General features: G+C 37.8%; 2 protein-coding genes and 1 long non-coding RNA gene across 26 annotated transcripts; all 3 read right to left on the bottom strand.

Moving 5' to 3' along the window:
• Nucleotides 1-6254: 6254 nt before the first annotated feature.
• On the bottom strand, nt 6255-8436 carry LOC122046756 (beta-xylosidase/alpha-L-arabinofuranosidase 1-like). Its single transcript, XM_042607615.1, has 4 exons — nt 8161-8436; nt 7899-8068; nt 6917-7782; nt 6255-6832 (listed from the first exon to the last, which is right to left on the bottom strand). The coding sequence occupies exons 1-4, from the start codon at nt 8419-8421 to the stop codon at nt 6255-6257; spliced, it is 1875 nt and encodes a 624-aa protein (XP_042463549.1). The 5' UTR covers nt 8422-8436.
• A 2926-nt stretch (nt 8437-11362) lies between these two features.
• Nucleotides 11363-16426, bottom strand: LOC122046765 (metal transporter Nramp5-like). Of its 22 annotated transcripts, none has more exons than XR_006130387.1 (8): nt 15476-16426; nt 14844-15346; nt 13672-13721; nt 12822-12936; nt 12400-12500; nt 12184-12314; nt 11966-12061; nt 11605-11890 (listed from the first exon to the last, which is right to left on the bottom strand). XR_006130387.1 is itself a non-coding variant. In XM_042607627.1 (8 exons), exons 1-6 carry the CDS (start codon nt 15756-15758, stop codon nt 12305-12307), a joined length of 597 nt encoding a protein of 198 aa, XP_042463561.1. In that variant the 5' UTR covers nt 15759-16426; the 3' UTR covers nt 11605-11890; nt 11966-12061; nt 12184-12304. The 22 variants fall into 22 exon arrangements, 8 of the variants coding, with proteins under 8 accessions (XP_042463585.1, XP_042463561.1, XP_042463569.1 ...); XR_006130389.1 differs by having other exon boundaries at nt 12822-12921; XR_006130390.1 differs by having other exon boundaries at nt 12822-12886.
• A 1030-nt stretch (nt 16427-17456) lies between these two features.
• On the bottom strand, nt 17457-19669 carry LOC122046746. Of its 3 annotated transcripts, XR_006130377.1 has the most exons (6): nt 19566-19669; nt 18583-18644; nt 18395-18459; nt 18230-18324; nt 18090-18123; nt 17457-17621 (listed from the first exon to the last, which is right to left on the bottom strand). It is a non-coding gene; the product is annotated as an uncharacterized LOC122046746 (long non-coding RNA). The 3 variants fall into 3 exon arrangements; XR_006130375.1 differs by having other exon boundaries at nt 17457-18123; XR_006130376.1 differs by having other exon boundaries at nt 17457-18123; nt 18257-18324.
• Nucleotides 19670-24554: the final 4885 nt, after the last annotated feature.

Raw genomic sequence — 24554 nt, 5'->3', positions numbered from 1 at the left:
GAGGCTTTCTCCGGACTTGCACTAATGGCAAGTCATCAAGACGAGGACTACGATTGAAGCTCGTCTAAAAGGAGCATCGATGAAGGGGGAGCTACGTCGGAAGAGTAACAATTCAGGGAGAGACTCGGATAACGAGATCGACAAGGTAAGTCAAGTATGATCTCTTCCTCCCGACAAATTATTTAAATTTGTTAAATTATTAACTAAGGATTGCTGTAAATTTAAAAAATAAATTAAAAATTTAAAAGTAATTTTAGCTAAGTCTTGTCTATTAGAAGAGTTAGCCAAATTAAAAGTAGAAAATGAAATTTTGAAAAGACAAGTAAATGACTTGAAAAATCATGCATGTTCAAATAAAACAAATTTTAGAAAATTCAATAATTTAAATTGGTATTTTAGATATCATAAGGGACAGATTAGAAATATTTCAAAGAAATACGTCCCTAAGAAATTCTTAGCTAATCAAGTTGGCTAGAACCTATATTGGGTTCCAAAGTCGTGTTTAACTTAAAATTTAAAATTAGACTTAGCGCTTTCAGCGAGAAAAATTAAACGTTAAATTTCTTTATGAGGTTTTGTCTAATAAAGTGGTTGTTGCTCCAATAACCAAGAAGGTCTAGTGCCTCGCCACTGCCTGGAAGCCAAAATATTGAAATGAAATGTTTAATTAACTTTCTGATAAAGCATTAAAATTAGATAAATGCTTTAAAAAAAAATTTAACATTGTGGAAATCTCTCAAAAATATTTTTTTTTTAAATTTGATTAAGGGTAGAATTTTTAACTTAGAATTTTTTTTTCAAAGTTTTCAAAATTATTCCCTTAGAGTTTTCTTGGAACCCCATTTTTTTTATGTGATCAAAGGGGGAGAAAGAAAAGTATAAGTCTAGGAGGAGGTAGCCTACAATTTTCTATCTTTTTTGTACTTTATTACAATATTATCTGTTTTACTTTTATGTCTATTTACCCTAGCTTAAGTTAGGTTGCTCACATCAAAAAGGGGGAGATTGTTGGAACCCCAAGGTTGTTTTGATGTGATCAACAAGTTAAGTTAGATCCTGTCGTATTTTTAACCTTGTGTCTAAGTGTGCAGGAGCTTAGGAGCACAGGGAGCCGAGCAAAAGACGTTGCTAACGAGAAGGACTGCACGGGAGAGAGCCGACGAGCTCGGTGCGTCTGAGGTACGAGGTGCTGCGGAAGAGTACACGAGCGGACGAGAAGGAGGCGCGCGACGTTTCCGAGGGACGAGAAGTCGGAGTGGAAGGTTGCTCGAGAAGGCCGAAATTGGGTTCGGGTGAGCCTTATTTCGGTTGACTGAAATCACCCAAGCGAGCGGAGCCGAAGCGGAAGACTCGGACCGAGACGAGCAGCACCGGAGCAGAGGGCCCGGACCAAAAGTCAACTTTTGTTGACTTTAGTGGTCCGGGCGCCCAAAGCCATTCTGAGCGCCTGGAATTGAATCTTCATCTACTCACGGTCAAACGTGATCTGTTGCAAAGGGAATAAAATTTTATCCCCTCCCAGGCACCTGGAACCTTTCTAGGCGCCCCGACCAAGGCTATAAATACAGCCTTAGTCCAGAAGCTTTTCAATCAATTCAAGAATTGTGTACTCAACACTTGTGTGCTTACTTTTAGTAGTTTAGCTTCTATTTGTTTGTACGCCATTGTTGTAAGAGGCTTCTCCGCCTGAAGGAGATTCTAGTGCGACTCATTCCTTGGATTAACAACCTCCCCGGTTGTAACCAAGTAAAAATCTCCTTGCCTTTTCTTTCAGTTTTATTTGTTTACTTTATTTATGCAAGTGTTATTTTGAAAGTTTGAGAAGGGTAGTTTTCTTTTTGTGCAGGCTATTCAACCCTCCTTATAGCCGGCCAACGCATTCCAATAGAAAGAACCTCACCAGAAATACTTTCTTCATCTCGATCCAGCTGATGATAGAGTTGGGTGGGAGACAATATAACCAATCTTTTGCTGAATCTGCTACTGAAAATGGAAATACTCTAAGTCTAACATCATCTCCTGATATGCCAAGTGGGTTCCATGAAGAGCACAACATATCTAGTTCTTGCAAATGTCTATTTGGATATTCACTAGAAAGTCCATGAAATTTCGGTAATAAATGAACAATATGCCATAACTCAAAGTCTGCCTCTAAATCAGAATATCTGATGCAAAATGAATTAACTGACAAATCTGGTGCCCAAAACTCTTTGAGAGTCTTTTCAGTGTCGTTCTCCATAGTACTCATCAAATCTGAGATCCTGATCACACTGAAACTCTGGAACTACTGATAACACACAAGAGATTTTCTGGTCTTACTTGAAACACTTATGCAAATACCATCAAAAGACACAAGAAAATATACAAGATAACACACATGCATACAAGAGATGAAATAATTAAGCCCCCAACAATATTTTTGAATTTTTGCAACCACAAAAAATAGAAACAAGAAAAGAGAGAAAACAGAAAAATAATCCTAAGATTACCAAACACCGCTACTTCTCCCTGACAACGGTGCCAATTTTTGATAACCGTGTTTTTTCGTGTCGTGAAACGATATCAAAAGAATTTTAAGTTTTGAACCCCCTCTAACTACACTAATGCAGTATAGAAATGACTTAGGTTGGCTCTCAACGAAAACAACGATAGGATGGTAATCTAGGATTGTATGTTATTTCTATTTTTGGAGTTTTTAATATGAAAATAGGGGTTTTGGATTTTAATTCTAAATCTATCAAATGAAAAGCGAAGCAAGTAGGAAACTAATCTAATGCTGGAATAAAATCTAACTAAGTGTTAACAATTAATCCACGACGCATTGCCACTCTATGCTATGGTTTAACCATCAACACAATTAAACTAAGAAATGAAATTACAAAGCATTAAATGAAAACTAATCTAGTAAATGTAAGACAGTGCAAGTATTGAAACTAACCCTAATGAATAAAAGACGTTGCAAGTAAAGAAATCCCTATCTAACCTAAAGGAAGCATCTATGAAATTAAGCATTAACAAAAATCTAATCATCTAAATGAAGACATGAACTTAAGAAATTACAAAACCTAAGCCTAACAATTAGAAGAAGCATTTCATCAAACACATTACATGCATGAAATAAATGAAACAAGAACAATGCAATTCAAGCATAGGAAATTAAGCTCAATACAAGCATTGAATCAAAATTCAACACAAACATCAACAATGAACAGAATTAAATTACAACGCCACAATCCACACTCCAACTTCCAATACCAAAGACTACCCTCGTCGTAACACGAGGACTCGACGATCGAACCCCGAACTCCGATGAACAGTAGCACAAGCTTGTCGGATTGTTGCATACTTCGACAACGATGATGGTGAGATGAATCCTCCAACGAAGAACCCCTTCGCTAGAAGTTGACTCAAGATGGAGATGTTGTGAAATGGAAGAACCATCGCCGTTGCCTCCTTGCTCTACCGCTGAACCCCAAAAGGTGGAGCTGCCAGAAGGGAGCCGGACGATGGAGATCACATCGGAGAAACCCTCTCTGGCGAGGTGAAGATCAGAGCTCACTGCCAAAGCATGCTACCGCCTGCAAGAGTCTATTGTCGCTCGCCACTAGAATCAAGAAGCAAAGAAATGAACTATGGAAGGCTGGCCGGCGACAGTAAAGGAAAGAAGTCGCCTACCAATGGTGAGGAAGAAGAAGGGAGGAAGTCACTGGTGGGGGTGATGTCGCGAACCCTAGCTGAGGAAGAAAACACGAACAGAGAGGATATCTCTTCTTCATCTGAATGAGAGAAGAGCTAAGGGGAATAGGTTTCGGGTTTTGGATCTTGGATTTTAGGTTGAGAAATTTGAGTGAGATCAGGATCCAATAACCAATAAGGATTGAAATTGGACTCTTGAATTGGGTTTTAAGAATGGGCTTTTAGATTGGATTGGGTTTTTGAAATTGGACTTGAATCACATTGAATTGAAGCTCCACTTCTTGATGAACCCTCAGAGTATTTGATCCTGGTCAATGGTCCAAATTACTCCCCTACAAAACAAGATGCACCTTTTAGATAAAATACCATAAAATATATAAAAAATTATATCAATGCTCCAAATAAATCTCAACTCGTAAAACATGATATAAATGTGGAATTAAGCATATGAGAGGGTAAAAATACTAAGTATAAGAGCCAAAATAGTGCATCAAAATGCTCGTATCAGTGATCCAGTGAGGACAAGTCCTGATGGGACTGTAGGTGTTGATCTAGTTTAGGTCTATTTTGAAAATCTAAACTAAGATCATTACTAGATCTAGGTATTGGGAAAATAGGATCTAATTAATAATACTATTTTATAAGAGTTTTAACTCTATTTTGTAGGTTACTCTTTATTATTGGGCTAACATAAATTTACAGGAGTGAACAACTCAAATAATGGCTAGGGTGAATAGTGCTCGAGGCGCCTCCTGTTCAAGTGGAGGCGCGTCGGATGCCTTGGACAAAGACCCCGCACGAAAAGGCGTAGAGGTGCCCTGGAGCGTGGCGTAGAGCCGCCTCGGAGCGCCTGGAAGGAGCCCTCGCATGGATAAAGACCATAGGCCGCGGAGCTTATCCAGTCCGAAATCCATGAGATCATATTTGCACTTGGAGGCGCTTCAGATCAGGTTGGAGGCGCCCTCAATAGTGCTTAAATGATGTCGGGCAGAATAGTGATTATCCTACAAGTTGATACGAAAAGAAAAATTGAGGAGAAGACAAGAAGAGGAACTTTCCAGAAGGAAACTTTTTATTAAAACTGGAGGGGTTAATTCCTCAATATTGTAAGGAAAGAAATTACAATTATTCCTCAATAGTGATTATCTCAATATTGAGGGGTTAACTATTATCCAGAATAGTGATTAAACCACAACCTAAGACTCAAATAAGGAAAGAAATTACAATTAACGGATCTTAATTTCAATCTTGTAAAGAAAGAAAATAGATTTTTACCCGAAAAAGAAAGTAATTAACTTAACAACCTTAACTCAAAATAAGACATGGATCAAGACAAATTTTCTCTAGAAAATATCAAAAATATAAAAATTACACTAAATACCCAAAAAAATTATCAAAAATAGTAAAAAGGCCCTAAAAGGGTTTAAACGTCAGAATTTGAGGCTGAAAATTGACAATTATGGTTACACCGATAACAAATGTAGATTTTCAAATTCTGCACGTGTGACAACAAACAAAGCATGATTCTGAGTCTCGAGTCAAAAGTTATGCTCATTTAAAATTTGAAGACTCATATTAGACTTCAACACGGGTTGAGCCTGCGTTCTTAAAAGTCCTGTTCAACTAGTAGCAAAAACAAATCTTCTACACAAGTTCAGACGATTATTTTGCTGCTTCGAATATACTCTACTGTTGCGCTACTGCTCTGAGACATTAGACTGCTACCGGCAGACTGACATCGACACACGAGCACTCCCACCTCTATATCTTTTGAGTTAGTAATTTTAATTAAAGTCGTTTACTTTATTATCTAAAAGGAAAGTGTTGGTTGTTATACTTTTCTATTTTTTATACTTGTATTTGATTTCCTCTTCAGACGATTCTAGAAGAGGTGTATGGTATATTGTCCAACGATACGATTCGAATGATCATGGACTTGGAGCCATGGAGTAGAAGTCGAAAAAGGCTCCGAACCAAATTAATCATTTGTATTCATTTTTCTTATTTTTTATTTAATTTTTTCGTTGCGTACTTAATTTTAAAATAAAAGATAAGTTTTAAATATAAATGTGATTCACCTCGATCCTACAAAATCATCATATTTTATCACGAGACAACTTTAGGATAAGGTTCGAGAATGACTTGGCATCCGATCAGTCATCTGCATAGTGAAATTTTTGTTTAGAGTTTTTTTGGAGACAATTCTGAGATAAAAGTTGGTTGAAGAAGGCTTATTATTTAGTGATAACTTGTATAATCTTTCTTATATGGTAAGACCAGAAATGATTTCATTTTGAAGGTACAGTGGCTTATAATGAGAGGATATTTCTCAAAGTTGAGACTCATATCTACTGTTTGATAAACATCTAACGTAACTATCTTAGTTTTGATATATTTTTATCGCTCAAACAAAGAAAAAAAAATACAAGTGTAATTGTGTCTACATATGAAACCCAAATAGACAGGATTTTTATTCGTTAACACAAAAGTGCAACATTATTTCGAAGCATTCATACAATTAGTGAGAGAATACAGGTCGTTAAGCGTGAATCGTTTGCTTAAACGGTCAACGAAAAGGTATGCTTCAAGTCACCTACACTCAGGACGTGGGACCCCAAGGGCACTCTCCAATTCCCATTCTCATCCGCCACGCTCAGGTCCTTGCACACGTCCAAACTGAACGCCACACTGCTCCTTTGACCAGGCTCCAAGAAGACCTTCTCGAACGCCACCAACTGCTCCTTGGGCGCATTGTGCAGACGCGGCGGCTTGTTGAAGAGCAGCACCGTGTGGCTCCCAGCCATGTCACCGGAGTTGTGCACTTGCAACCGCACATCGAAGCTCATCTCCGCGCAACGCTCAGTAGCGGACGCGAGACTGATCGAGTTGCAATTTCCCGAATAGCATGGGTGCTCTTCTCCGAGGGCGAGGGAGACTGTCTGAGGGGCTTGAACTTGGAGGTGGGTAAATTTAGTGTAGCTGAGCCCATGACCGAACTTGAAAAGTGGCTTTCCGGTGTAGAAACGGAAAGTTCGACCAGGGTATCCTGTAGCTGGATCTGGCCTCATGCGCATGTCCGTCATGGGAACGTTCTGCACGAAGCTCTCGTGGTACCATGTGAATGGCGACTTACCACCTGAGAACGTGTAAGAGTTAGACTGGGTTGTCAGCATGCATTTGAAAGAACAAAATGATTGTGTATATATATATAGATACTTACTAGGGTTGTATCGACCGAAGATTACATCTGCAAGGGCCTGTCCTCCAGACTGACCAGGGAGGCCTATCCAGAGAATACCTTTGATCTTGGGATTGGCCAGCTGTGCGCTGATATCAAAGGGACCTCCGGACATCATGACGAGGATCACGGGCCCCTTCGACGCTGCTGTCACCTCGTCTATGAGTTGCCCTTGTAATCCTGGAAATAGCAAGGTTTCGCGGTCCAATCCCTCGGCTTCTACAGTGTTATCGGAGCCAACGACGAGGACGGTAACGTCGGCCTGGGCGGCGGCAGCCTTTGCCGGCTCCAAGTGAAGGCTCGTGGCGTTGCAGGTCACATAATCGCACCCTGGTGCGTAAATGGTCTTGACAGTGGCCGATAGCCCATCCAGAGGGCTCACGTAAAGGCATGGAAGGCCATTGTAATTGCCGAGCATTTTTGAGGTGGCCTTAGCATTTGGGCCAATCACGGCCATGGATAAGGACCCTGGGCTCAGGGGTAGTATTTTATCCTGGTTCTTGAGGAGGACGATGCCTTGGCGAGCGGCTTCGAGAGCCAACTGCTTGTTCGATGGCGTGCAGACGTCTTTGGGTCCCAGGCCGCCGTACGGACCCTCCTTCCTGGGATCGCCGTCGAAGAACCCGACCCTCATCAGCACCGTCAAAGTGTTGGTGATGGCCTTGTCCACATCAGCCTCCAACAGCTTACCTTGTGCGACAGCATTTTGAGCGTGTTCGACCACGAAAGTTCCACAGTTAAGATCGAGTCCTGATTTAAGGGAGAGAGCAACTGCTTCCTCTGGAGTTTTTGTATAACGTTGAGCGTTGTACATAACACCCACCGAGTCGCAATCGGAAACAATATAACTGCAAGCAAGCAAGTAGAAGGGACATCATGTTAAACCGTAATTATTCCCTCCATATCTATGGACCGATTTAATTTAGGGCTGCTGATCAAAATAGGTGATGATCAATTCACTTACCCATTAAGGTTCCATTGTCCTCGGATGACTCCAGAGAGAAGGTCCGGGTCACCGCATGTAGGTTTGCCATTGACTTTGTTGTAGGAGCACATGGCACAGGCTGCCGCACCCTTGGTCACGCAGTACTTGAATGGCGGCTGGAACGTGTCTGCCATATCTTGTTCCGTCACCTAATTCATCGTCGCATCCACATATATATATCTCATATTTGTGGCACAACTATTTAATTAAGGTATATATAGCAATGCAATGAAGTACGTACTATAGCATTGAAGGTGAAACGCGACACCCCTTTCCAGTTGTCTACGTCATAAGCTGTGTAGTGCTTGCAGCAAGCTGCGACCTTGAGCTTCTGAGGGTCATGTCGGTTGCGCTGCAAGCCGGCGACGAAGGCCACGGCGTACTTGCTGGTGAGGATGGGATCCTCGCCGGGCGTCTCCTGCCCTCTTCCCCACCGCGGGTCTCTGAAGATGTTGATGTTGGGACTCCAGAAGGTGAGCCCCGCGTGGCCCACATTGTGCATGGCTCTCGCCTCTGTCGATACCACCTCGCCAATTAATTCGAACAGAGAGATATTGAATGAGGCGGCGGTGAGGAGGACTTGGGGGAAGCTGGTGGCGCCGGGGACTAAGTTCGAGAAACGCGAGCCGCCGCCGATAAAGGACACGCCGTGCAGCGCCTCGCTCCACCAGTTGTAGGCGGGGATTCCGAGGCGCGGCGTGTCGACGGTTTTGTGGCCTATGAAACTGATCTTTTCCGCCAGAGTGAGTCGGCTCACCAGGTCCTTGGCGCGAGAGAGAGGATCCAGGGTGGCGTTGCAGAATGGTAAAGCCGCCAAGGATGGGTTGGCGCCCACGTCGCATGCAAAGACTGGAACTTGTGCGTCGCAGTCATGAGAAAAACAGAGCAGCGAAAGAAGAAGAAGAAGAAGAAATTGAAGAAGAGGAGACATGATTGAAGGAACTGATGAATTCGACTTCGTTTCAAGTTTGCCATTGCTTTTATAATCAATTTTACGTCATTTGTTTGGTTATAACTAAATGAATTTTCAAAATTAAAATGCATAAGCTGCAACATGATGAAAAAAAATTGTTTTTGGAAGGCTAATGAATTATATATTTATATATATATATATATATAAGAAATTAGGCAGCTATAAATTAAAAAGATAATCATTTAAATTATTATTTTGTTGCTGATTTTGTTGCTTATTTTTTTAAATATTGACCATTCAGACATTAGTACTGAACATATATATTAATCAATGATCAATATAATTTGACAGGTAATTAGTCTCTTAAAGGAGAGCTTCAAAAAAAATTGAAAAACATTTACTACTCTATTTTTTTAATGATGGATTATCTATCGAGGTAGCACGATTGTAATTTTCCATAACATTTATTTAAGTTAGTATTGTAAAGTTATCTAAAATATGAGTGATCCGGCGATGACATAGGGGGGCTCACCACTGAGGAGGTTCAACGATCGGATGGTCATCAAAGTCAAGGGACGGTCAGCTAAGAGACGAGCCGAGCGGCAGGCCCAATGGGCCGAGCGGCAGAAGGAGCTCGTGATGGTAAGGCCGAGCCCACAACCTGACCAGGTTAAAGAGTTCAAAGAAGTTGGGCTGAATCTAGGATAGGCTGAGAGAAAGAGGTCCGAGCCGATCGGAATATATATATATATATATATAGAATGCCAAATAGTGGGCTGGTCGGATAGATCAAAGGAAGTACCATCAGATTAGCGGTTGACATTTAAGAAGGGAAGGGAAATATGTCTTAACATCCTTTTGGGAATCAATGTCGCCGGCTGACGGCGCGAATAGACAGGAAATCGTACGGAAGAAGATTGCGCCGCTTTGGCGTAAATGCGTCCGCCCTGTTAAAGTAAGGTGTCAGGGATCCTTTCCCGATGTTAGCTATTGAGGAAAGCCTGGGAAGTCACGTCCGCCCGGGAAGTGTGTAGTCAGCCCATCGAAGCTCTATATAAGAAGAGGAGCAGTCACCCGCGGAGGTACGCGCATATACGTCTCAAAGCACTACCACTCACTTCTTCATTTTCCTTCATCTTTCTCCCTACCGTTGTGTGACTTGAGCGTCGGAGGGCCGTCGCAGGGAACCCTTCCCGGCTTGGCACTAACGACTTGTGATTGCAGGAGCAAGGCGTTTCCACCGCACACGGAGGTCCACATCATCTGTATTTCTCGGTAGCCGTTCGCTCAGCTTCGGGGTAGGATCAATGAGTATAGTAATGTGTTTATATTTTAGTTGATTGAATCTTATGTTTGATTGGGCATAATACGTCCCTCTGATAACAATAAGGTCGAGTGAAGAATAGGTCAATAGTTAGCGGTACGACTGAGTTGGTGGCGTCCCGACTAAACTATCCCCTATTGGCCGACAGTGGAACCCATATACACGACTTATAGTACTCTTTTGAAAGTTTGTGCTGCTGATAACAGAAAATGTTCTACAGCCAAATTCTACTTTAGAAACTTATAGCCTATCACATCAGAGATTTACATACTCATTTAAAGACACTTTTCGACTTGTCTTTTCTTAGGAACTTTGAAAAATGTGCATATGCTTTAGGAAGCGTGCACAGACACTACAATGACACTATAAAAGGGAGGCTTCATCCACAGGCGAAGGGATGTCATGCTTCACATTTGAACACGCTCATTGCTACAATCTTTTTACTGTTCTTCTCCTCATACATAGATCATTGACTTAAGCGTCGGAGGACCAACACTGGCGACCTCTTCCCTAACTCGGCACTAATGCTCCTGGTTTTGCAGGACAACGCGGAGTCTTCTTCCAGTCAACACTAGAGCCACGTTCCCAGCTAGCCATCTTCTAAGCTTTCGGACAGGATCATATTTGGCGCTGTCTGTGGGAGCTTCATCTACATCCAAGACGTGAAGATGGAGGGCGTTGAACGACTCACCACCGTGATGTTAACCCAAGAAATGCTAGAGTAAATGTCCAAGCTGCAAAAAATGGTGCAGCAGCAACAGGAGATAGCAGCAATAGGAGATAGTAGTCAATTGTCAAGTGTCGAACAACCTAGCTACACTACAACAAAAACATTAAAAGACAACGGTTAAAAACCGTTGTCGTAGGCCCTTTAAAACCGTTGTAATTGGCAGTGTTGTTAAAAGTGGGGGGCTACGACAACGGTTTTAAACCGTTGTCTTTGAATGAAAAGACAACGGTTTTAAACCGTTGTCCTTGAATGAAAAGACAACGGTTTAAAACCGTTGTTTTTTAGAGCATTTTTCTACCAATTACAACCATTTTTGGGGCTACGACAACGGTTTTTAACCGTTGTCTTTGAGGGTGATAGACAACAATAATGATTTTAAGCTGTTGTCTTTTAAATTATTATCTTTTAATACCAATATATCATATTTCAATTTTAATATATAATAAAGCATCATAATTAAGAAAGAATATTCCCCACATCAATCTTATTCAAAATGTTAGTTATACAAGAATTACAATTACAAAAGAGGAAACATATCTCATGTTCAAATAAAATTTATCCTAATACAAATAAACTCTATTTACAACTAATGAACAATATGAAGTTGGTGCCGAAGAAGAACTAACTTATGAAGGAATCAGTACCAACATCCGAGTAACTGGAACCTTAATTATCTAATCAGGGAGGGCAATATCTGCACGATCCTCTCTGATGGGTGCAACTTCAGATATACTCATTCCATCAACTTGAAATGAACCACCACTCTCTATGTTAACATGTGAAGAATTGAATGGGTCGACGAATGTTACTTCAGTCTCCTTGAAGGTTAAGTAGATCACAGCAAGAATGTGCACTGCCATGAGAGGGAAAACAATGATGCTGATGAGAACATTAGCAACTGTTGGTAGGCTGCTATCAATGATCCAACTGACAAAGCTGGTGCTTAAGAAGTAGATGTTGATTGCTACCAGAAGCAAACCAAGAATCCATGACACCACAATGATCTACACAGCAAATATATATAGTCATTTACTCTATTAATTATCACTTGCAAATATAAATTATCTGAGTAAACTTACATATATTGAGATTTTATTAGGTCCCATTTTTGTTTGACTGCTGCTGAATTTGAGAAGAGGTAAGAGTGCAAATGGCAACTCAAATGATAGTACCATCTGCATTACATAAATGAGAATTTTGATACTTGGGAAATGTTGTGTCAAAAATCCTGTTCTCGCACTTATATTACTTTTGAATACTAAGATTATGAAATTTGGAAAAGAAATATCAATAGTACCGATGAGATTATGATGAGCCGTCCGGCTCCTGAGGAACCATCGATGATGGACACGATGAGACTTGGAGTGATTGCGATTGATTGAGTCATGAGATTCCTCAGCCATTTTTCATCTTCATGTTTAGAAAATCCTGCAAGGGAATTGGGAATTGGGTAAAGACAGATTACGAATATCATACATTAGTTCAATCTTTGTGTTTCCTATCAAATTACCACCTGCATGATGGCCCAGCGTATGTACCAGTTATTGTAGAGCTCTGTCCAGAGGCTAACAATGCAATGGCATAAACAGTTGAACTAGACTTTCCAAGGACATCCTGAAAAAAAATGGAGCAGTGTTGAAATTGACACACTTCTTCTAAAAATGGTGGAAAAGTTAGTCCATCACAAGATAGTAAAAAGGAATGAACAACGAAAGATCAGTAATAAAGATCATCATCTCTGACATGTAATAAAAAAATTATTCTTTTTGACAATCGCATATATAGTTTCAACCTAAAAACTCAGTACGAACAAAAATATGTATTTTTGTTTATATTGACAAAAATACTGCATCATTATTCTATTGATTGACAACAATTCAAGGGGAAATCTAACATGTAAGTATAGTTATATAAAGAAGCTATTGTAAAACTTACTTGAGTCAAATTGCTAACTTGGATATTGAACCTTTGAATGACTGCAATAATGTCCCTCTTTAGCACTATAGTTTCTTCAATAAAGCTACTTGTTATATATCTATTTAAATACACACTTTAAAATTTAAACAATGTTAAATAAGGTCCAATGCATTATAAACCAAAAATTATAACAAGTATGAGGTCAAAAAAGCATTGAACAACAGACATAAATCTTAAATGAGTTTCATATGCTAAATAAACTCCATCAAGAAGCTACTACTTGATTAAAGGATAAAATTTCTAGTCTTAGTGAAAGTGCAGGCTCAACTTGCAACTTTAATCAACTTATTCAAGCAACAGTGAATACAACTTGATCAAGGGCTTCATGTAATTCCCACTAGTGGGTGATTCTTAATCAACAATTATTATCTCAAAGGAAGGATCAAGGGATTCTCGGATAAATCTGTTGTAGCATTGCATAAACTAAGCTCTAATAGGTCTTGTTTCACCATCAAGTTTCTGGAAACAAAATAAAACTATTAGTGTGTTTAAGAAAACAAAGATTTCTAATCTACTTATTTGTCAAGCGCCCAAGAGGTATGCGTTTCATCAAGACTAATAATCTGTGAATAAAGTCAATAGGAGATGAAGGACTAAGATTAAGGGCACTTTCAAAGAGGAACAATTATAACGTCAAGCAGAGGGAAAAATATAGAATTAAGTATTCAAATTATACAGTAGCCCAACACAAGTGACACAATAGACTTCTTCCGAGACAACTAAGATATTAAGAGACTTATTTTGCACTCATTTCTATCTTAAGAATGTTCCATTAAGAGGGAAAAAGCTAAACTAGATGCAAACTAACCTTTCCATTCGGCATTGCAAGTATTTATTCGATCCGCTCGATCTCTACGACTAGAAAAATGAGAAGGCAATCAGAAATACTCATAAGAAATCTAATACATAAAGGAGTATAAAGGAATCTGACAATGTTTACTCACATTGGAAGAATAAATTATATCATTGGATTATAGCACCAGAAAAACATGCTAATTACATCAATTTTCAATCTCTAAAGTCAACACAAGGCTGTGCTTACCAACTTGGAACCACATAGTATACAACCGCAAATACTGGGATGACTCTACACCAAACAATCCTCAACAGATGGTCAAAGATCTTGCTAGTCTTCTATGTATGCATTAGGGGGCAAGTTGCACACATCTATATTGAGACCTTGTTCTAAGACAGCACAAAAGTGCCCATGAACGTAGGTTAGGCAACTATGTTTAGGGTTTTGAGACATGACCAAGTTTTGCAATAGGTCATGGTTTCCATCATTGAAACCTGCACCTTGTGTCCTAATATTTAGTGCCTCATGCAATCTTTTTTATTAGGGAAGATAGGTTAGACAATATTACACGTTGAGCTACTAACACAAAGTTGATAAAAGAAACAACAATCTAAATTTTCTAGCCAGAGATATCCAAGATATATCATCATACGCTTGATTCATGATCACATACCCAACCACATGAAGTATGATTTCCATGTTTCAGACATGTAGTTTTTGTTGTTATTGATTAAAAACTAACTTTGCTTCTATAAAAAAGTTGGTTTTTAGTCATGATCATGAAGCTGACTTATCAATGTGAGGCAAGATGAAACTAGATTCAACTCACTTTTCTGTGTTAAACTTAATCAAATGAATGCAAGTGAAGACAGGTGGAAGCTTATATCGCTACCATGTTGTAACACCTTATAAAAAAGTAGATCTTCCATTTTCAATTTAGTTAGAATGCTATACCAATGGATTTAAAAGTGAACTATTGTCCAATAAGTTAAAGAATAGCGCATATAATGATGGTTTTCAAAATCAGTGTTTCATTTAGAGAAAAACCTCAGTGCATAATAAACTTCAGAGCTAAAAAACATGAACCAATTAAATTTAAGAGTTGGTAATATAGAACTATAGAAAATCTATGTAGCATGGTATCGAATATGGAATGCTTGAAAAGAAGGTGCCCCTGTATGCACCTTTAAATGAGCATGAGGGGATTGATGCTCCTCGCCCATTGTTCCACGTGGAAGAGTGCAGCAATCCCCTTAGTGCTTACATTTCAATCTCAAGTGAGTAGCCATTTTGAATGGAATTGCTCCAACTCAGTTAGCCAAACTCTAAGTCATTGATGAGCATAAGGGAAACTATAGAAGTTAAGGTACACCACACCCATAATCTCACATGGAATAGTGGGATTGTGCTGATTATATTGAGGAAGTGCTCTCTCCCAAATTAACAAACATTTTTGGATGGCCAGGTTTTTCCTTGCTTCAACAGCAATGCATGTTGATATTTTTCACAAGTCGCTTCACTAGAAAAGGGTTAATAACCATTCTCTAGCAACTAGATCATAGTACAACTTGGAGGAACCAGTAATAGAAAACAATATTACTCACTGACCCATTGCAGCTTCCATAGCGCTTGCGCACTTCACTCCGCCCAACTCCACGAACCTGCTCATCAGAGACAACTCGACCATCTGAAACCATGAAGTAACTAAACCACATCAATAAACAAAGATTTAAAAAAATAAAATGGAGCCATTGCACAAAGAAGAAAACAGAAAAGGCCAAAATAGAATTTTAGCAATAAAAACCGAGAGAAAAACCTCGAATGCTTGGAGGCGAAACCCGGACTTGACAAGCAAGGAAGCTATCTCTAAGCCGAGCTCGTCGAGCCCCATGAATCCGATGACAGTGGAAGATGCCATGATTGATCGATGAAGAGGAAGACGATGGCGGAATGAAAACACGAAGAGACAGTAGTGGAAAGTAACAGAACCGTAAGTGACTGACTACCGTCGGAGGGAAGAAAAAGGAGGCGAGGAGGAGTGGAGCAGGGTGAAAGATGCCATGGTCGATCTCTGGCGAGTCTCGTCTAGCGTCGATCATAGGTCGCTGCCTTGTTCCCCGACGTCATCCTCCGTGGTCGGATCTGTTGCACACGCTCCCATGATCTAGACCCTCGCTGTCGCCCTGCGATTGCTCTTCCCGGCTGCTGCTGCTCCTGCATTGCTCCAGTGAGTGAGAGATTGTGAGGAAAGAGAGATGGAAATGCTTAGGGATCGAGAAGGTAAAGGGGGAATGCGGCGGTAAAAAATTTTGGGGAGAGGGAAAGAAAAAACGCGGCGGCAAAAATTGGCAAAGGGGGAAAACGACGAAGGAAAAAAAAAACTCCAGTATTCAACATCACTTAATAGACAACGGTTTTCAAAAACCGTTGTCGTAATCACAAAAAAAACACAAATAGACAACAGTTTTCAAAAACTGTTATCGTAGCCTTTAAAATCCGTTGTTGTAGTCTCAAAAAAGCATAAATAGACAATGGTTTTTAAAAACCGTTGTCGTAGGCCAAAAAAACTACTAAAAGACAACGGTTTTTGTTAAAACCGTTGTTAAAAGGTAAAACAAGGCATAAAACTGTTGTCGTTTGAGTGTTGTTGAATGAGGATTTTCTTGTAGTGCTATATCGGCGACAGGTCAGCGAGTCGACCAAAGAGCCCGAGCTGAAGACCCTGCTAGTCGCAAGCTGAACCACTAGTAAGCACCGAACATGTCGATCCCATACCATAGGGCGTTTATATATATATATATATATATATATATATATATATATATATATATATAAGGATTTAAAATGATTAAAATTTAAGATAATTAAATTTTATATAGAAAACTAAATAAATAATAAGTGATAATTAATATGAAAATAACACTACAAAAAATAAAGGCTTCTGGGACAAATTTTGGGACGAATTTGAAAAAAAAATTCGTTGCAAAATATTTAGGGACAAAATTTGGGACGAAAATATTTTTGTCCCAAAATTATTGATGCCAACTTTTGGAACAAATATTTGTTCGTTGGAAATTTGACAACGAATTTGGGGACAAAATTGGCGATGAATAATATTTTCGTCCCCAAATTCGTTGCCAATTTTGCAACAAAAAACTCTATTTGTCCCAAAATACTATACAATTTTGCAACGAAAATTTATTTTGTTGCAAACTTAGCAACGAATTCGGGGATGAATTTAATTCTGTTGCCAAATCTGTCCCAAATTTGGCAACAAATTATATTTTCGTTGCCAAATTTGTTGCTAATTTTCATGACACATTGCAACGAATATTATTTTTGTTGCAAAATTTACAACGAATTTGGCAACGAAAATACTAATTTCATTTAAAAAATAAATATTCATTCCAAATTTCGTCCCAAATACTGGAACAAATCCGCAGTTTCGTCCCAAATTCTGGGACGAATCCGCATATTCGTCCCAGAATCTGGGACGAAATTTGGAACAAAAATATTTTTATTGCAAAATTATCAATGGATAAGTTTGGAACAAATTATTTTCGTTGCCAAATTCGTTCCTAAATTAAAAAAAAAAATCCAGCAACTATATATTTCTACAATAAATTCAAATAAAATATATATAACAAATTCAAATAACAAAATATAGACTTTCAACACATCCTAATTAACAATATCACAAATAACACAATATATACATTCAACACATCCTATTTCAGATACATATATTAATAATTGAAATCAAATCATAATACAACAAATTCAAAGTTCTCAACATCTTCTTCAAACGACTCCAAAATATTATACAAGTTCAACACTCAAATATTTATAAAGTCTAATAATCCAAGAAGTTAAACAAGGAGTTAAATTTTAAAAAAAACTAAGATACATCAACTCATCTTCTTTCTCCACAAAAGCTTTCATCCCCATCAACTCTTCTCTTCCTGCATACAAACAAACGAATAAACCAGATCATGTGTAACCAGAAAGATAATAACTTAAATTCTAACAATCTCACAATTCTAACAGTTTCATTTGTATCAAATTGTTATGATATACCATATTTCACCTTATCAAACAAGTTTTACAAATACTATATTTCATCAAACATAGAGAGAATGAGATGTATTCTTAAAATTCCTATAATATGAAAATGTCTGAAATGAAAAAAGCACAAACTAATATATGAGCAATTAGTTGATACTAGTCTTTAAGTACTCATAGTTACTTGGTTGTTAGGCAAACTCTAATCATAATTTGGAATTTGAAGTAATAATGCAGTAATATCAAATTTCAACAAATATATAAAAAGATACCTTTATTTAACTTTTCAAATATAACTAATTTAAAAATATATAAATATAATTAAAAGTCTAACATGTTCAACTACGAGTGTGTTATTTAATACTTACTTTTTTCTCCGATACATATTTCGCCTCACCAAACCTGTTAAAAACAAATTAACAATATTAAATAAAATAAAAATTAGAAAAGTTAACATGGCATGGTTTAATGTATAAAACACTAATTATGAGACAAATAGTCATCAGACATAATTAAAATCATGAAATAGCATCACCAGCATCATCGTTATCATCGTCGCCATCATCATCATCGTCACGCGGAGGAATCTGACTTAGAGCGGAACTAAAAATTCCAATATAAGATAAAGTAAATTGCAAATTTGATTCATAAAAAGGAACTTTCAAAAACTTACCATTTTTCTTCAAATAGCTTGTAGAACAAGAGGGGAAAAAAATATTAGATGTCACCTCTAATGACCTGTAGGAACAAATACAATGTATTAACTGATAAAATAAATAAAATTATAACTGAGACAGTATATAAAAAACTCGGTGAGATATAAGTTTGGTAAGTTTGCATATTAAAGATAGGCTAGAATACCACGGGGAAGATCTACAAAAGTGCTTTATGATACGAGTGCCTCCAACTACACCGAGCGAGACCTGCACAAACAAAATTACAAATTTAGTCAATACCTTAACATAATAAATCATTTGTACTTTTTTCACTAGCATTTTAGTCTCTCTAAACTTTGTTCTTTTAGTAGCTATAAATGTTATTTTTTTGGCCATGAATGATGATCAATTTCAGTAGACGACTCTTGTTGATAAGCCGAACCCACAAAATCAAGCCAACTATCATTCTACTTAGGAGATAAGATGAGAAATCAGAGGCGTAATTTGATGGAAAGCACAAATTCAATGCATGAATAAATTACTGAGACTTAGCAAGTCCAAATTCTTACCGTTCAAAGAAATAACATAAAATGTTGACCTAAAATGAGTTGATTGAATCAAGGTTACAAAATCAATCATCATTGTAACTGGATAAGCATACAAACAGCGGATAAGTACTGTATCGGAATTTAAACCACCGGAGCAGCCCCGTCCAGGAGCAGCTACACGCTGCCAGGTGCGGCCACGAGCGGCCAAGCACGACGACGGCGGCCAGGCGCATCCAGTTGAGGACACGCCTGGCCAGGCACGACGACGGCGGCTAGGTGAGCAGCCCCGTCCAGGAGCAGCCACACGCTGCCAGGTGCGGCCACGAGCGGCCAAGCACGACGACGGCGGCCAGGAGCGTCCAGTCGAGGACACGCCTGGCCAGGCACGACGACGGCGGCCAGGTGAGCAGCCCAGTCCAGGAGCAGCCACACGCTGCTAGGTGCGGCCACGAGCGGCCAAGCACGACGACGGTGGCCAGGCGCGTCCAGGCGAGGACACGCCTGGCCAGGCACGACGACGGCGGCCAGGTGAGGCCACGCGCGGCAAGGAGCGCCCAAGCGCGACCACGCACGGCCAAGTGTGGCCGGCACGGCGCCGCGCACAGATGAGAGGGGAGATGGGAGAGGGGAGAGGGATTACCTGCGCCGCTGCAGGAGAAGGATTCCGCCACCGCTGGAGAAGGATTCAGCCGCCGCTGCGAGAAGGAGATCGGGTAAAGAGCATATGTGGGATTAAGGGATATAGGGTTTTTTAGAAACAAAAATATTTTGTTGTCATTTTTGTCCCTACTTTTGGGACGAATTCCTGAATTCGTCCCAAATTTTGGGACGAATCCAGGATTCTTCCCAGATTTAAGAAAATTAAAAAAATAAAAAAAAAATAATCGGAGGACTAAATATGGACCTAGAGATGTCGGAATTTCACGAAACAAGTTTCTATGAATTCCTAATTTTTTCCTAATCTCAAAAATATCCTTATCCATAATTTTAACATATTATATTGACTATGGTGAATTTTTTATTAAACATTAGGTTATATTCGTGTTAAAAAATCACCACACTCAATATATTAGGTTAAAATTCAGAATTAGTATATTTTTATGATCAAGAAAAAATTATGAACGCATAGAAACTTATTTCATTAAATTCCGAAATTTCTAGGTCCATATTTAGGCCTTCCAAATGATATTTATTTTATTTTTCATTTTTTTAATTCTGGAACGAATCCTGGATTCGTCCAAGATTTTGGGACGAATCCTGGATTCGTCCCAGATTTTGGGACGAATTCCTGGATTCGTCCCAGATTTGGGGACGAATTCCAGGATTCGTCCCAAATTTTGGGACGAATCCAAGATTCGTCCCAGATTTAAGAAAATTAAAAAATAAAAGAAAAATTAATCAGAGACACTAAATATGAACCTAGAGATGTCGGAATTTCATGAAACAAGTTTCTATGGATTTCTAATTTTTTCCTAATCTCAAAAATATCCTTATCCATAATTTTAACATATTATATTGACTGTGGTGAATTTTTTATTAATCATTAGGTCATATTCGTGTTAAAAAATCACCACACTCAATATATTAGGTTAAAATGCAGGATTAAGATATTTTTATGATCAGGAGAAAATTATGAACGCATAGAAACTTATTTCATTAAATTCCGAGATTTCTAAGTCGATATTTAGGCCTTCCGAATGATATTTATTTTATTTTTTCATTTTTTTAATTCTGGGACGAATCCTGGATTCATCCCAGATTTTGGGACGAATTCCTGGATTCCTCCCAGATTTGGGGACGAATTCCAGGATTCGTCCCAGATTTTGGGACAAATCCAGGATTCGTCCCAAATTTTAAAAAATTAAAAAATTAAAGAAAAATTAATCGGAGGCACTAAATATAGACCTAGAGATGTCAAAATTTCATGAAATAAGTTTCTATGGGTTCCTAATTTTGTAATAATAATAAATAAATCCTCATTCATAATTTTAACCTAATATATTTAGTGTAGTGATTTTTTAAACCAAATTGATTAAATTCAAGTTAAAAAATCACAACACTCAAAATATTAGGGTAAAATTATAGATGAGGACATTTTTACAATCAGGAGAAAATTAGAAACTCATAGAATCTTGTTTCATAAAATTCTGACATCCGTAGGTATATATTTAAAGTTTTAGACACATATTCAAACATACGTTAAACGCTAACATACTTAATTAACATTAAACTATCTATGTTTCACTAAATATGGACCTAGAGATGTCAGAATTTCATGAAACAAATTTCTATGAGTTCCTAATTTTTTGGTGATGTTAAAAATATCCTCATCCATAATTTTAACATATTATATTAACTGTGGTGAATTTTTTTATTAAGAATTAGGTCATATTCGTGTTAAAAAATCACCACACTCAATATATTAGGTTAAAATTCAGAATTAGTATATTTTTATGATCAGGAGAAAATTATGAATGCATAAAAACTTGTTTCATTAAATTCCGAGATCTCTAGGTCCATATTTAGGCCATCGGAATGATATTTATTTTATTTTTTATTTTTTTTAAATCTAGGACGAATCCTGGATTCGTCCCAGATTTTGGGACAAATTCCTGGATTCGTCCCAGATTTGGGGACGAATTCTAGGATTCGTCCCAAATTTTGGGACGAATCCAGGATTCGTCCCAGATTTAAGAAAATTAAAAAAGAAAAGAAAAATTAATCGGAGACACTAAATATGGACCTAGAGATGTCGGAATTTCATGAAACAAGTTTCTATGGATTCCTAATTTTTTCCTAATCTCAAAAATATCCTTATCCATAATTTTAACATATTATATTGACTGTGGTGAATTTTTTATTAATCATTAGGTCATATTCATGTTAAAAAATCACCACACTCAATATATTAGGTTAAAATTCAGGATTAGGATATTTTTATGATCAGGAGAAAATTATGAACACATAGAAACTTGTTTCATTAAATTCCGAGATCTCTAGGTCCATATTTAGGCCTTTCGAATGATATTTATTTTATTTTTTAATTTTTTTAAATCTGGGACGAATCCTGGATTCGTCCCAGATTTAAAAAAATTTAAAAATAAAAGAAAAATTATTCGGAGACACTAAATATGGATCTAGAGATGTCAAAATTTCATGAAACAAGTTTCTATGGGTTCCTAATTTTTTTGTGATCTTTAAAATAGCCTCATCCATAATTTTAACATATTATATTGACTGTGGTGAATTTTTTATTAAGCATTAGGTCATATTCATGTTAAAAAATCACCACACTCAATATATTATGTTAAAATTCAGGATTAGGATATTTTTATGATCAGGAGAAAATTATGAACGCATAGAAATTTGTTTCATTAAATTCCGAGATCTCTAGGTCTATATTTAGGCTTTCCGAATAATATTTATTTTATTTTTTAATTTTTTAAAATCTGGGACGAATCCCGGATTCGTCCCAGATTTTGGGACGAATTCCTGGATTCGTCCCTGATTTTTGGGACGAATTCTGGATTCGTCCCAGATTCTGGAACGAATCCAGAATTCGTCCCAGATTCTGGAACGAATCCAGAATTCGTCCCAGAATTTGGGACGAATCCTAGATTCGTCCCAGAATTTGGGACGAATCCTAGATTCGTCCCAGATTCTGGAACGAATTTTGCAATGAAAATATTGTTTGTTGGCAATTTGCGATGAAATTTTTTTGTTGCAGATTTCGTTTCTAATTTGGGTCAAATTTTATATTTGTTGCCAAAATTGTTGCAATTTTGGGACGAAAAATTTTCGTCCCAAACTTTCGTCCCTAAATTATTGTTTTTTTGTAGTGTAAATGATAGGATTTTATTGAATTTTTAGAATTTTTTCTTGATTTTATAGGAGTCTTTTTATACTTTATGGGGATAAAGGAGATAATGGAAAAACTGTTTAGAAATACCCTATTTAAAGGATGAGTAGATAGAAGCTAAACTTATGTGACGTTTAGTTCTTTCCTAAGAATCAGAATCAGAATGAAAATGAGAATCATAGTATTATGAAAATGAGTATGAGCATGTATATCACTCTTAAAAATAATGTTTGGTTAGTTGAATATTTTCTATCAGAATAAACCAAATTTTATTTTTTTACTCTTAGAGGAAAATAAGAGAAAAAATTAGGTGTGAGGAAAAGTTGAATGTGAGATAAAAAATGATGAAAGAAAATGATGAGAGAGAAAATGTGATGGGCAAGAATGAAGAGAGGAAAAATGTGATGAGAAAAAATGAGAAAAGAGAGTATGAAGGGCGAGAGCATAATGAAAGAGGATGAGGAGAGAAAAAACTATAATGAGAGAAAAAGTATGATGGTAGAAAATGAAGAGAGAGAAAGTGTGATGGGAAAAAATAGGAGAGAAAGAGTGTGGTGGGAGAGATTGAGGAGAGAGAAAATATAATAAGAGAGAAAGCATGATGAGAGAGAACATGTGATGAGAACAAATAAGGGAAGAGAGTGTGATGGGAGAGAAAGCATTATGGCAAAAATGCAAATACGCTCGTCCCCAGCATCCCCGCCAACCCATCCCAGGGCCAACACGGATGAGGTAAATCATGGGAGGCTATTAGTCTTTGAAATAGTGACTAGCACATAAGGGAGTAGGGCTGCAAATTAAACGAATCGAGCCGGCTCGCGATCTTTTTGAGCCGGCTCGAAAAATATTCAATTCATATTCGAATTTGTCAAATTTGAGCCGAACTCGAACATGTTCAAACTTTTTTTTTGAGCCGAACCTGAGCCCAAATTATATTGTTCGAGCCGCTCGCGAACCTTAATATTTATTAATATAAGTTAAATATATATTAAATAAATAAATTTCGAGCCTTTCGAATATATTTTCGAGCAATAATTCGAATAGTTCACGAATATGTTCAAATATTTCGAGTCGAACTCAAACCTAAACCTTAATTCGAACCAAACATTTTGAATTTTTCGAGCTTCGAATCGAGCTCAAACTCGAATATACCTATTTCGAGCTGAATTCGAGCCTTAAATTTTTTTGCATATTCGGCTCAATTCGATTCATTTACACCCCTATAAGGGAGGTATTTACCTTGACTTTGCCGAGATTCGAACCTCATACCTCATTGTGGCAACACCTCATGCGCTAGCCACTAGACCCATCCGAGGGGACGATGGAAGAGAAAGCATGATAAGAGAGGATGAGAAGAGAAAAAGTATGATGGGAACGAATGAAGAATGAGAAAGTGTGATGAAAGAAAATGAGAGAGCATATGATGGGAGAGATAAAGTATGATAAAAGAAAAAGTGTGATGATAAAATGAGGAGAGAGAAAGTATGATGAGAGTTAATAAGGAGAGAGAAAGTGTTATGAAAGAAAAATTAAACAAATATATTAAGGGTATTTTCATCCAAAACTTAATTCTCATTCCTATTTCCATCAAAACCCAAGGGAAGAGGTGAATTTTATCAATACCTAAGTTTTTGTGTTTCATTCCAAAATTTTAATTTCATTCCCATCAACCAAACACTGTTAGAGCAATCCCAATGGTCCATGCAACTATGTGTTTTGGTGTTTGAGCAATGAGTTTAAGTTAGGTTCACCCTTGTATATGATATGTGT

Source organism: Zingiber officinale, chromosome 1B (assembly GCF_018446385.1).
Source record: "Zingiber officinale cultivar Zhangliang chromosome 1B, Zo_v1.1, whole genome shotgun sequence".
NCBI classification, from domain to species: Eukaryota; Viridiplantae; Streptophyta; class Magnoliopsida; order Zingiberales; family Zingiberaceae; genus Zingiber; species Zingiber officinale.
Note: the sequence above shows the minus strand (reverse complement) of the source record. Positions and strands in the feature narration are given on the sequence as shown.